At 41.3% G+C, this 13,717-nt stretch overlaps 1 protein-coding gene and 1 pseudogene across 1 annotated transcript in view; one reads left to right on the top strand and one right to left on the bottom strand.

Annotated features, from left to right (window-relative positions):
• DNAH9 (dynein axonemal heavy chain 9) overlaps window positions 1–13,717 on the top strand; it is a 275,746-nt gene that overhangs the window by 204,340 nt on the left and 57,689 nt on the right. The window contains exons 58-59 of the mRNA XM_066612893.1: window positions 3,654–3,824; window positions 5,569–5,691. Of these exons, the coding sequence (XP_066468990.1) occupies window positions 3,654–3,824; window positions 5,569–5,691 (294 nt within the window). The remainder of the gene's footprint in view (window positions 1–3,653; window positions 3,825–5,568; window positions 5,692–13,717) is intronic.
• LOC136642641 (5S ribosomal RNA) lies at window positions 6,001–6,120 on the bottom strand (annotated as a pseudogene).

Raw genomic sequence — 13,717 nt, 5'->3', positions numbered from 1 at the left:
TCTTATGATCTATGAGATAGATCATAGTTTTTAATAAATTAGAGACTATTTTTAATACTGTTTTTGCTATACTATGTATACATACTATGAATACATACTATGTATACTATAGCAAAAACAGTATTAAAAATAGTGTATGTATGTATATATACATACTATGTATGTATATATGTATGTATAGATGTATACATACTATCTATATATACTGTGTTTTTAATAAATTAGTGACTGTACAGTTCTGAGGTAACAATTACTGGGAGGTTATTTTCAGGATCTGGCCTTGGGTAAAATCAGACAAAATTATAGTCAGACACCTCCCTAAGTTAAACCCCCCCCCCCACTTATCCGAGGGTCATAGCAAATTCCATGATTTTGGGCTCAAAACCTGCCCTTGTCTTATCTGTGAGATCGACTTATAGGCGAGTATCTGCGGTATATTACTTTTGCCTGTAGTTTTGGGTCATCCTTTGAAAGTCTTTAGCTAAAGACTAAAATAAAGAGAGCTTGGAAATGTAATGAATTTGGTGGCTCACATCTATTTCAGATCACTTTTGTAGGGCATTTTTAATGTCATTTTTTCAAATGCTTATTTGCAACTATGGGGACTAGGAATACCAATGTGATTATACATTGAGGGATTATATAGTGACAGTAAATGAGGCAGTGATTGACTGAGCTAATGTAATATCATTGCATGTTCCATTGAAGGCTGGAAATTGATAGCAATACATTGTTCGCATACACACGAAGTAAGAAATCTGTTTGAATGGGAACAAACCTGAATGAGAGGGGTTGCATGGACTGAGCTCCTTAGAGAGAAGGAAGAAAAGATTAACAGAACTCGGCAGCAGGATGGCTAAAGGAAGGAAGCATACGAGAAATTGAAGTGAAATAATAGGGTCTGAGGTAGAAAAGAGCAGAGGAAACAGGGAATTTATGAAGGAAGCCAATGGAAGAAAGTGTTGGGGAAGAAGAATGTCACAGAGCCTAAGAATGTCTACTGCTGGAATGCTGTTAAGCAGAAGAGAGATAAGAGTCCTCAACAGAGAGGGAGGCTGTCCAAGAGTCATGGAGGGTACAGAAAATGAGAGGCAGACAGAGTAGGTGACTGAAAAGTAGGGACTTGAGGAAGCAATGTGTGGTAGAGGCAAGAAAAAGAAGGTTTCTGAAGGAGCAGAGCCAGGGCAAAACTTATAAGGCCAATGTCAATTTTGGCTGTGATCTGTTGGCTAAAAGGAATTAGGTAGTCAGGGGAGCTTTGGTGCCTCAGGGGTGTGCCAGGCAGCCATGAAGTTATAAGGGCCCATACTTTGGGAAAGCTTTAAAACATACTGTACGTACATACTATAACTTTAAACATAAAGGAGAAAATTTCATGAGGTAGAGTTTCTGTCTTCATTACACCAGAAACATAAGTTACTGAAAAGATTCATTCAGGTTGTAGACCTGGAAATGCTAAGAGTGCAGCAAAGGCAAAGATGAATTACGAGCAGAGTTGAATTTCACACAATTATTTTAACAAGCAAGTGAAATATGTTATAGAGCAAAGGAGGAAGAAAGTTATCTATAATATTTTGTTGTTGTTCTTAACAGGATTTATATACTGCTTTTCAACAAAAATTTCACAAAGCAGTTTACTGGCGAAGTCATTTAATTAAATGGCTAAAATATTTGTATCCCACATTTTTCCTCAGAGATACCCCATGCAATTAGCAATCTTCTTAAGCTCCTAGTACAAATAAAACAAAATAAACAAGCCAAACAAACAATGCAAAGAAAAATTCTCTGACATCTAGATTTCTGTGGGGGAGGGCATTTTGTGTGTGTGAAAAATTCCCTTCTGCAGACTTTAGTAGTGTACAAGTTTACCACTTCAATGAAAAATATGTATGTAGGTTCTTCCGCCCTTCCCTTTAAAAGTTGACCATTCCCTCCTATAGGTTGTGGCATGCTGAAAGGAATATTCCCCCATATGATGACAGTATTTTTTATTATGTCAGAGGCAACTTAAAAGCTTCAGCACAGGTTTCTCTGACATGGTAAATATCAGTTGTTGCTACTGGGTGGCACATTCCTAAGAAATATACCCCAGTACGTCCAACGAAGTATTGAAATATTTTTAATGAATTCATCATTCCAGTCATAAACAGAAGAATCAGGTCCTTATTTTTCTCATATAATTTTGCAACAATTGTAAATTGCAACGCCCGAAGGATGGAAACACAAATATGTGTTCCCAAACCTTCGTGTTAGAAGCTTCGCTTTACTCACCTCACTCCACTGTGGTGGTAGCTCTGTTTTTAGCTGCTACCATTCCGGATGGTGACAAGTAAAACAAAGAGAAACATTGTCCTGGCCCATGATTCATCTTGTCTACCTCCCCATCTCCTTGTAGTCACAGGTAGATTGCAGTGGCAGTTGTAAATCTCTAATTCTTAGCAGAAAGGTGAGATCTTCACAATTCTGACCAATGCCTTGTGAACCATTCACAAATGTCCCATAGATTGAATGTCACTCATGGTATCTCTGCACAGCAGTGTCTACGGAATCACATATCATATCCTGCGAATGTTTATTTGAAGGAGAGAGAGAGCGAGAGTGCTAGTATTGCAGATTGCCACTGGTAAGATATTTTATACCAATGGGTTGGTTTATTTTGCCCATAAGCAACCTAATTGAATTATCAAAATTGTACCTGAATCAACCTGTCGACAACCTGTCTCCAATATACCATTTTTAGGCAAAGTGTTCAATCGAGTGGTAGTAATGTAGTGCATTTCCGGGCTTTCCTGGATTAAACAGACTGATCTTTACCACTCTGAGTTTCCACCTGGTTTTGGAACTGAAACTGCCTTGATCACCCTGGTGAATGACCTACACTGAAAGTTAGACAGGGAGAATGCATCCCTGGTGGTTCTGCTGCATTTCTCAATAATAGCTTTGGACATGGACCTTCTGGATCACCTTGATGGGTTCAGTGGGAACCACTTTGCAGTGGTTCTGCTTCTTCCTGGAGTGTAGACCCTAAAAGTTGGTGCTAGAAGACTACTGTTCAACCCCTCCGCCTTTTCCTTATGGGGGGTCCCTCAGGGTTTCCTCTTGTCTTTCATGCTGTTTGATATCTACATGACACTGCTCAGAGAGTTTGTTTGGGTTGAGGTATTATTGGTATGCTGATACCTGGTAATACCTAACCCCCTTCTTTTTTTATCTGATTCTGAGGAAGGGTCTGAACTGGTGTCTGAACTCAGTGATGGAGAGGTTGTGTGCTAGTTAGCTGAGATTGAACCCAAAGATGTTGCTGGTCAGTAGAAGAGCTGACTTGGGGCAGTACTCCCCTCTGAAGGATCTGGGTCACAGTTTGAGAATATGTCTGGAACCGACCTTTCTCCTGAATGGTCGGGTGATAGCCATGGCCGCAAATCTTTATTTGTTGTGATATTTCTGATTAGTTGTTACGTTTGTATTTACGTGATGTAAATCGCCTTGAGGCTCCTTTTGGAGACAGAAAGACAGCATATGAATTGCCAGATAAATAAAATAATTTCCAAGATGGGATGGAGTTAGGACAATATGATTAAAATCTAGAATATATAAGATATGCTTCGAAGTCTCCAAGGTAATTCATTCTTATTCCCCCCCCCCGCACCTAGGCTTTCAGTGTCGTCTTTCAGAAAGCTGTTGAAAGGGCCTCTCCAGATGAAAATCTCAAAGAGCGAGTTGCCAACCTCATTGATAGCATCACTTGGTCTGTGTTCCAGTACACAACCCGGGGGCTGTTTGAATGTGACAAACTGACCTATACAGCTCAACTCACTTTCCAGGTAAATAGCTGGCCTCCCAGCACTACCCTTGCTGTCTCCTCTGGTGGGCATCACTCACCCTGTTGCAATGTTCTGCTCATCCACTATAGAGTGGGAAAGTGTGAGGCTCCTCCAGTGACAGCTAATTCATTACTCTTTATGCAAGTTAGGGTTCTAGTGGTGCTTTTGTTGTTACATAGCACACAGGTATTGCTTTACATGTAAGCTCAAAATGAAACGTGCAAAATGTCTGCATTTGTAGCACCATTACTCCTAACATCCTGGAGTGTCTTGCTTTCCTTTGAGAAAGAATCCTATTAGAAGTATAATTTTTAGTGCTCTGCCAGCTTCAGGAATCTTCAGAGCCTCTATTCATATAGGCTCAGATTAAGCCACACTAGCAGCCCAATCCTGAGCTGCCTGGCGTGGGGGGATGCAGTGGCACCAAAAATGGCTGCCGCTGCATCCGGTGTCCTCCAGGCAGCCACCACCGGCTCCTTGGGAAAAGGCGACTTTCGTCCCCTTCCCCTGGGTAAAGCGAGTAGCCCCGCAACGGGACTACTTGATTCTATGTCGACCCGAAGGTTTCAGGGGTCAGATCAAATTTTGGATTCTTCCCCCGATTGTACAGAGGTCTAGGAGAGCCCCTTTTCTTGTATGTGCTTTCAGGACCCTTGGAGGCTCAGGAAGAGGCATCCTCCTTTGAGTGAGATGTGCTGCCTGATGGATCGCATGTCTCCACACTCAAGGCATAGGCATTACACTCCCTTTTATGGTGCATCTGTTTTTATGTTCTGTTTCTATTAATTATTGTGAATATGGGTCTTAAAGAAGGTGAAAACTCATGGGAACAGTGGAAAAACAGGTGAAAGGTAAGAGAGTTGCTCATAGTTTGCAATTAAAGCCTGAGGTGCTAAACCTCATTATGTGATGCTAGAACTCCTGGAACATTTTCATAGACAACTTTAACACATTATTGATGCTGTAGAACTGAGGTTCTCAAACTGGGGCATCGTGACACCCCTGCCTGAGGGTCTCAGCCCATGGCCCTTTAAGGGGCGGGGAAAAACAGTGGCACAATCCCCAGGATCACGTCACTAATGAGGCAAAAAGGGGGGTTTACTAACAGGGACCCCCCACAAGGTCCAGGAGGTGCGGTAAGCTCTGAGGAGCCTTCCCCAGGACTCCCTGAGACTTAGAATACTGAAAATAAGTGATTGGAAAACCGCTTCTTACTTGCAATGACAAAACTGGAAGTGGTTTCTGATTGCTTATTTTCAGTACTCTAAGACTCCACAGGGCTCCCCACACCTCCTGGATCTTGCGGGGGCCCTTAGTAAGTAAGCCCCCCGTCACCACGTTAGCGATGTGATCTCTGGGATCATGTTGCTGCCTTCTCCCCTCCTGCAAAGACTGTAGTATGTTGTTTGTTCTATTTTATCATGCTGCACAAGTTTTTCCTTATGGTTATTAGGCATTTAGGGTGATTTTTGGGTGAACTTGGAATGGTTTTGGAAACAGAATTTTTCCCATTGAAATTAATGTAATAATTGTATTCATCTGGATTTTCTCTATAAAGGCCATATTCAGGAACAAATTAAGTATAGATAATGAGGGAAAAGTGTATCTTTATGATTTTTGAATTAACATATAGAAGCACTTTTAATCTGTAGCCGAAGCCCTTTATAATGTGAGGCTCTAAACTGTACCTTACTTAGTTTGTGCAAAAATCTGATAAAAATATATTTTGGGTTTGTCATTGCAGATACTTTTGATGAATAAGGAAATTAATACAACGGAACTTGACTTCCTGCTGCGATATCCTGCACAACCAGGAACTACTAGTCCAGTAGAATTTTTATCAAATCAGTCATGGGGTGGCATCAAGGTAGCTGTTTTAAACTGAAAATAAACATATTATAGGCAGCTAGTGGATTATATCTACCATTTGATATAGCCTAATCTTCCATGTCAAATGTTATTTTCAGTTACTTAGGCTCTTGCTAGGTTCTCCCTGTTTGTGGCTGTTGTTTTCCAGCCTCAAATGAAATTTGTCAAGCAAAATTTCAAGAAAAAAATGTTCCATTGTCTCAAAAAATGAGGTAAGTGAAAACTATTCTAATATAAAACTGTAGGTTCTCTGTCCAGAGAATGAATGGTTGGTTGGCAACCTTCAGTCTCGAAAGACTATGGTATAAGCCTACAGCACCTGGTATTCCCAGGCGGTCTCCCATCCAAGTACTAACCAGGCCTGACCCTGCTTAGCTTCTGAGATCAGATGAGATCAGGCATGTGCAGGGTAACAGTTGCTGCTGGGTGACACAACCCTCTTCCCCCACAATCTTATAGAGGCCTTTGGGGCTGGGTTGTCCTTGCCGGGGCTAAACCTGGTGATGCCCCACTACTAAATCTCAGGGACCAGCTGGCCTCCATGGCCCAGAGACCTTCACCACTATTCCTTTTCTATTCTTCTTTCACCTCTCCCATTCTCTCTGTTGGCTTCTGCAAATAGTTTTGTCTGGGACATCAATATTTAAGATCTGGAATCCTGGAATAAACCTAAAGCTAACAAGCATGTACAGATTAACAACACAAAATGGTTAGAATTGGACCAAAACTTGAAGAATATATACAAAAATCTTAGAAATCTGACCTAAGGGAAAAAGTATGCTTCAAGGAAATAATCAGGCCTGGAAAATATTGCTAAAAACTTTTGAATTTTCTCTTTGAACAAAGTATTTAACCTCTTTGGAGACCTTCTATTACAACAGAAGAATGGAAATAACACATAAGAGCTCAAATCCACGAAGGCTGTGTTTTATAAATACTAGCAACTGAAATGTTAAGACTTTACATAGTAATTGTCCCACAAGTATGTATGAAAATTTAAAAATCACCTTCCAAACAGAGCTTTTTGCACATCAACCAATAACTTTTTAAAAATATGACAATAAAGAAGAACTGGACCCCCAAATCCCTATTGAAATATCCATTTTAACAGCAATATCAGCCATTATTTTGCAGTATTCTTCACCAAAGAATAATGTAGAATCTAACAAAGCACAAAAATGATCTATGAAAGCCAAATTGGTTTCCTCTCTGGAAAAAGAGCCACTGATTGCATCTTTACAAGACTGACTCCTATCAACATGTAAAAAATGAAAGGGGGAAAAATATTTTCCTGCTTCATCAACTTCAGAATAGTGTTTGACTTATCTGACAACTTGGGGTTAAGACTTAAATTGTTACAAAATGGAATTGGAAGAAAAGGTACAGTCTCATCATATCTGTGCTCCAATCCATCAAATGGAGGATATGATTCGGAAACAGAGGCAATCAAACAAAAAAGAGGTGTAAAACAGGGAAGCAGCCTCGGACATGACTCTCCTTCTATCTGTACATCTGTGGTGTTCTGATCCCATTGGAATGGTTGTAAAATCTTTGTGTCTAAATGTGTCTAAATTTATAATTATGATTTATAAAAATGCACCCTTGAAATAAAAACACATAACACTGCTTTCTGCACTTGTAAGTTTGGAAAACACTTAAATCCCTGGAAAAAAAAAACATTTTCACCCACCTCTAGTGTTTTGTTTTTTTTAATGTTAAATTCTTTTTATGTTTGATACAATGTAAATCTATTACAAGATTCACTTTAAAAGTGTACTAGGTAGGTTATGTAGGTTTTATAGTGTTTGCAGATGAAGCCACATGCATGTAGAAGTGTTAGAGAATCATTTTATTTATTCACGGGGTTTTTTGTTACAAAAAATGAGAAGTTCAGAAAGCTGTGTTATCGGTTTTTATTTCGTTATCACTGAAAAATTCACTTCTGGCTTTGACAATAATAAAATAAAACCACACAAAAGTTATAGAATACTGTAGCAGAATAATAGGTCTAGGTCAGTGTTTTTCAACCAGCAGTACAGGTAGCACTGGTGGTACTTGAGGTGGTGCTCACAGGATCACTGGACGTCTGTCGCCCAGCAGTGAGACCAGCACCACAACATGACGAACAGTGGTAAAAAGTTCAGCTTTGTGGGCACAGCTGCAGTGAGCACTATTTGCATGTTCGAAAAAGCCCTTCTGTCTGCTCTGAGCCTCTTACTGGTGTTTGTGTTGTACCTCCCAGCCTGGAAGTAACTGGCAATGGTGTAACTTCTGATAAGTGGACCATGCGAAGTGCTGTGGCAGGGGACAAACTTTGAGAAATGCTGGACTAGGTAAATGAAAAGTTTTCCTATGGTTCCAGGGTGAGTCAATCTTGACTCTGGGAAGCTCTCCTTCCCTTGATTCATTATTTTCCTCCATTCCCTCACCTTAGTCAGGGATGTGGGAAAGGGACTATGTGAGTGGCTCTTGAAGGTTTCTTCATCTGGGGCCTCTTGCACTGCTCTTATGCCCTTCTCCAATTATCTCTTCAGGGACAAAATCTGAGGTCCATCAGGGCACCAGCCCATTTGTGCACCAGATTCCCCTCCCCACTTGTGATGGGAACAACAGACTGCTCTGTCTCTTCATGGTGGTAGCAAGACCCCAGGGCACCTATTAGGACAGTAGCAAGGGCTATTGCAGCACAGCACGTGCAGCTGTTCCTATATCTGCGATGACAGAAACAGACCTGGCAAGCATGTGGTCCTCTCATCAGTCACTGGAGAGATCTGGTACTGTGGCTTCTGCAATTGAGGAGGGCCCCTGCCTGTCTACTGTCATCTTTTGATCCCTTTTCTCCCTGTAAAAGGCAGGAAGAGCAAGTCCTTCTCAGATGCCAGTGGTGAATTGCCCCATACATGCCACCACCAAAAAACAAACAAATGAAAAATGTGGGAGAAGAAAAAGGGAGGTGCAGCCAGAGGGGATATGGCCTCTCTTTCAAAGGCTAGTGATGCAAAGGAGGGGAGCAGGTTCACTTTCAAGGTTCTTTACGTACTCCTGCCTCCACCCTTAAGGTGAAGGAAGCTGTAAAACTACACAGAGACTTTTCCAAGCTTGGCAGCCCTGTCTCAGGGAATAACCTGTGCTGAACTCCTAGTGTGGATCCAGCAGTTGGCATTTAAACAGGTGCAGGGATCCCTTTCCTTAGAGGTATCTAGGCTCTGAGGTAGGGCCACAGATGAATCCAGTGTTGAGAAATGCCACAAAAAGAAAGCCAAGAAGAATAAGAGGGGCAGAACTTGGTGTTCTAGCAGCAGAGCGAAAGGATGGCAACAGTGCAGTGGGGGTGAAACCCTTGTCCCCTTATAGATATCTGAGAAGCCCAGGTTTTTCCTGTCACATGTCTGCCTCAGTCTTCCCAGGTGAGCTCACCTATGGATCCAGAGGGGGCCTCCCCCATCTCTACAGTCTTTCTGACCAGGATCTATGGCAATCAGATGCTTTCAATGCTAGCTGTTCCTTAGAGGAGGGCAAGCTGTCAGATGAAGATCCTGCAAAGACCATGTCCACCTTTTCCCTCTCTAGTTCTTCTATGGGCCATGGTTTTTGGAGGGCTGGAGCTCTCATAGTACTTGGTGCAGAGGAAAGGGTGTTGGGCTCTAAAGCAGTCTAACCGCAAGGGCTGCAGGCTCTGAACACCTTCTGATGCTGCTTCCCCCCCTTCACCTCCTTGACTTGATAACCTTAGGGATTTTTCTTTTTATACTTGCCGATGCATTCATGTTAGTCAGCTGAGTACATTGCATTTAATTAAGAAATTGTATGTGGAAAAGAAGGGGGCTGAAGCATTGGGCACAAGCTTTGAGTCCTGCCAGACTGTCATTGTGATTCTGGTTGACTACATTCAGGCCGTCTAACTCTCTGCTTAAGTTTTTCTCCTGTTTTTGAAGAAAGTTGTTAAAACTCTGAGACCAAAATAGCCCTGTTCATCTTTCTGGAAAAGGCTTTTAAAAAAAAAAAAAAAAAAGCAAATGGTTTGCTATATCTTTGGTTCAGCAAGGACTGTTTAAGGTATTTAAACAGCCCCACCTTTATTTTTAGCCCCTGTAAAGACAACTTAAAAACATGTTTAATGTAAGTTATACAGTGGAAATCAGCTCAGTGCTTGAGTGTATAAAGCTTTGAACATGGACACATTCATCCCTTGAAACTTATTTTATATCCCAGTTAGTAAAATGTGACCAGAAATGTTTCAGGCCAGCTAACATGGTTCTTGAGGCTCCCCCCCCCCCAGCAGTTTGTCACCAAATTGTTTCTTATGAAGCAAGGCCTAGCATTTTCTTCCTTAGTTTAAGGCCATTTCTTCCTCTCCTCCCTTGCCCCACAGAAACGTTGGGCTTCCTGTCCTGCTGAGATTTCAACTTTTTGCACATTTTAAAACTGGATACGTCTTTCCCACTCAGGGCCTTCCCCCCGTCCCTGTTTTCTGCTTGTCCTAACCTGGACTATGGAACGAATAGTCATTTAATATTTATCTTAACAAATTTCATAATGTAGGGCATTTGTAATGTAAGAATATTAAATAAAAACCTCCTTGTGAGAATCTCTCTTAAACAATTAAATCCACTCACCGAAAGAAAGAAATGCTTCAAGCAGTTTTTTTTAGCCATGGTTGAAATTACAGGGCAAAATCTAAACCAGTTGCGTGATCAGTTGGGTCTCTGGAGTGTTCGACCACCAATACTCTCACTTTTCTGGATAGTAAGAGATGTAACGCTGGGAGTCTGAGAATACCTGCTAACATTTCTTGTTGAAATCTCAATTTCTTTTGCAAAGGAAGATATACTCATATGTGCTTTAGAAATCACCTTCATGTATTTGCACTACTTAATGCAAGGATAAACAAGGGAAACTTTGCATTCAGTACTGGCTTGCATTCCTCCTCCCCCATTTGCATGAGTGGAGCATCTCCTCCATTCTCAAAGAGACCTTGCATTCATGGAGTACATACTTCCATCCGTGGAAGTGTTACTCTGCATGTCACTTCTATAACTGTGCCATGATCAGATGCCAGGTGGGATTAACATACTCTTGGCCTGCAGTCGTGGTCATATACCTTTTTCAGAGGGTTAGCATAACTCATTTGTGCCCCAAATATCTTTTCCCCTATTCCCTCTGTCGTAAAGAAGACCTATATTGTCATTTGTGACCCTATGATCACTTGTCTATAGCCCAGCATTTTCTACGACACCCCCCCTCCCAATCTTTGTCTTCAGGTGCCTGAGTCTCTTGAAGCAGAGATCAGATTTCCAACTCTGACTTGTTTCTGTGATGCTTTCCTTTCTGAATGTAAATGCTGCACCCAAGATGAGAGAACCTGCTTCTCGTGCATTGAGAATACACCTGCCTAGCTTGGGTTATTCTCTTCCACCCAATGCTTCTCCCCTCCCCTCAAGAGAAGATGCTCATCTTCTCTTTCTGTAGAGGAAGAATTTTCATTATGTAGATATGAAAAAGCTACTGAAAAGGCATTGTTTAATAAATGTGGTGTTGAATAATGAACTCTAAGTAGTGGATTCAGTTTTCAAGGGGGAGAACGGCTGCAGAGACAAAGCTGCATATTAATGCTGTATTTATAACTGCAGAATGCAGATGATAAGATTGTATGTATGGCTAAGAGATAAAGGAGTAATTCATGTATTTCACAGTGAAGAAAAAAAATCTAGTATTTCCTTTACAAAGGAACAGAAAGAAGTCTCTTCTTTTTTCCTCTATACTTTAAAGTCCTGTAAAGTTTTCCATTCTTGTCAAAGATTAATTTTGACAAAATCTGTTGCATAAATGCAATACATGTTGAATTTTGCTAGGATTTTGCTGTCACAATCTTTTGATCAAGATGGTCTGATAGGACCAACCCACAACTTACTTGAGCGCCCATGTTAAAAATATTAATGTAATATCAAAGTCGTCATTGGGTTCATCTCATTCTGGAAACATAGATTGTGTTTTTAGTTCATTGATTACTGCTGGCCTGAACACCTTATTTATTTACTTCATTTGTACCCCGCCTTTCTCCCTGAAGGGACCCAAGGGAACCCTTATCTGTTCTTCTCTGTTGCTATCCTAGGAACATTGCGGTGGTGGTGTGTTTTTGTTTATAGTGTGTGCCCACACATGGATCATGTATCCTACGAGGTATCAACAAAATACAGTGGTGCCTCGCATAACGAAATTAATCCGTTCCGCAAGTCCTTTCGTTATGCGAATTTTTTGTTATGCGAATCGCGTTTTCCCATAGGAATGCATTGAAATTTAATTAATGCGTTCCTATGGGCAAGAAAAGTCAGACCAAAGTCAGATTTGGTTTACAAAGTGTTTATTAAGTGCTCTTTAAAGGCATATATACTGTACTGAGGATTTCAAAAATTTCAAGCACAAAAATTCGTTATGTGAAGCACGGCCATAGAAAATTCGTCTTGCGAGTCACCAGACAAAATTGCAAAAACGCTTTCGTTATGCGGGTTTTTCGGTGCACGGGGCATTTGTTATGCGAGGCACCACTGTACTTAAAAGAATCATACAGACGTGGCATTGGAAAGGACCATGGTGATGGTGGTGGTCATAGTAGGTGGAGTAATAGAATTTCTCCAGGCATTTCTGGTTCTCAGGTAAGGCTTCCTGTGGCCTGTTTAGCTCAGCACATTCTTCAAAAATTAATGAAGTGCCTTATGTTTGGTGCTTCATGCCCTTTCTTGTTTAGCTTCTTTACAGAAAGAAGACATAGAAAAATAGAAATAGAGAAATACAGAGAAATAGAATGTTTGTTTAAATATTCCAGGACATCATGGCAGTTTCATTTTCAGTATTCACACTAAAAGTGAAACTGTTGTGATGTCCTGGGGTATTCAAGACATTCAGGTGTTCTGGAATATTCAAACGAACATTCTATTTCTCAAGGAAGGAAGCTCAATAATACCATGCTGAAAATGCCAGAATACTTTCTTGCATGTCTCAGAAAAGTGTAGGAGATGGTTTCAAAATAGAGTGTAGAATTATTTCTTGAATCTGCTTTCTGAATTTTATGTTCAAGGGAGATATCTACTTTTTGATGGCTGTTCAAAAACAGGTGAACTGGGCCCATAATGAAACCCTAAACATAGAATTATTATCATGTGCAGTGCAATCCTATCTTGTGCTGAAACAGGCAGGCCAGGAAGCCTGCGCTGTATCCAGTGCAAGATTGGGACCAGAGGTGGCTCAGCCTGAGGCAAGGGGAAACTCAGGGAGAGTCAGCATGGCTTCTGTAAGGGTAAGTCTTGCCTCACAAACCTTATAGAATTCTTTGAAAAGGTCAACAGGCATGTGGATGCGGGAGAACCCGTGGACATTATATATCTGGACTTTCAGAAGGCGTTTGACACGGTCCCTCACCAAAGGCTACTGAAAAAACTCCACAGTCAGGGAATTAGAGGACAGGTCCTCTCCTGGATTGAGAACTGGTTGGAGGCCAGGAAGCAGAGAGTGGGTGTCAATGGGCAATTTTCACAATGGAGAGAGGTGAAAAGCGGTGTGCCCCAAGGATCTGTCCTGGGACCGGTGCTTTTCAACCTCTTCATAAATGACCTGGAGACAGGGTTGAGCAGTGAAGTGGCTAAGTTTGCAGATGACACCAAACTTTTCCGAGTGGTAAAGACCAGAAGTGATTGTGAGGAGCTCCAGAAGGATCTCTCCAGACTGGCAGAATGGGCAGCAAAATGGCAGATGCGCTTCAATGTCAGTAAGTGTAAAGTCATGCACATTGGGGCAAAAAATCAAAACTTTAGATATAGGCTGATGGGTTCTGAGCTGTCTGTGACAGATCAGGAGAGAGATCTTGGGGTGGTGGTGGACAGGTAGATGAAAGTGTCGACCCAATGTGCGGCGGCAGTGAAGAAGGCTAATTCTATGCTTGGGATCATTAGGAAGGGTATTGAGAACAAAATGGTTAGTATTATAATGCCGTTGTACAAATCTATGGTAAGGCCACACCTGGAGTATTG

Source organism: Tiliqua scincoides, chromosome 2 (assembly GCF_035046505.1).
Source record: "Tiliqua scincoides isolate rTilSci1 chromosome 2, rTilSci1.hap2, whole genome shotgun sequence".
Lineage (NCBI taxonomy): Eukaryota > Metazoa > Chordata > Lepidosauria > Squamata > Scincidae > Tiliqua > Tiliqua scincoides.
The sequence above is the reverse complement of the archived record's forward strand: the minus strand, read 5'-3'. Positions and strand labels throughout refer to the sequence as shown.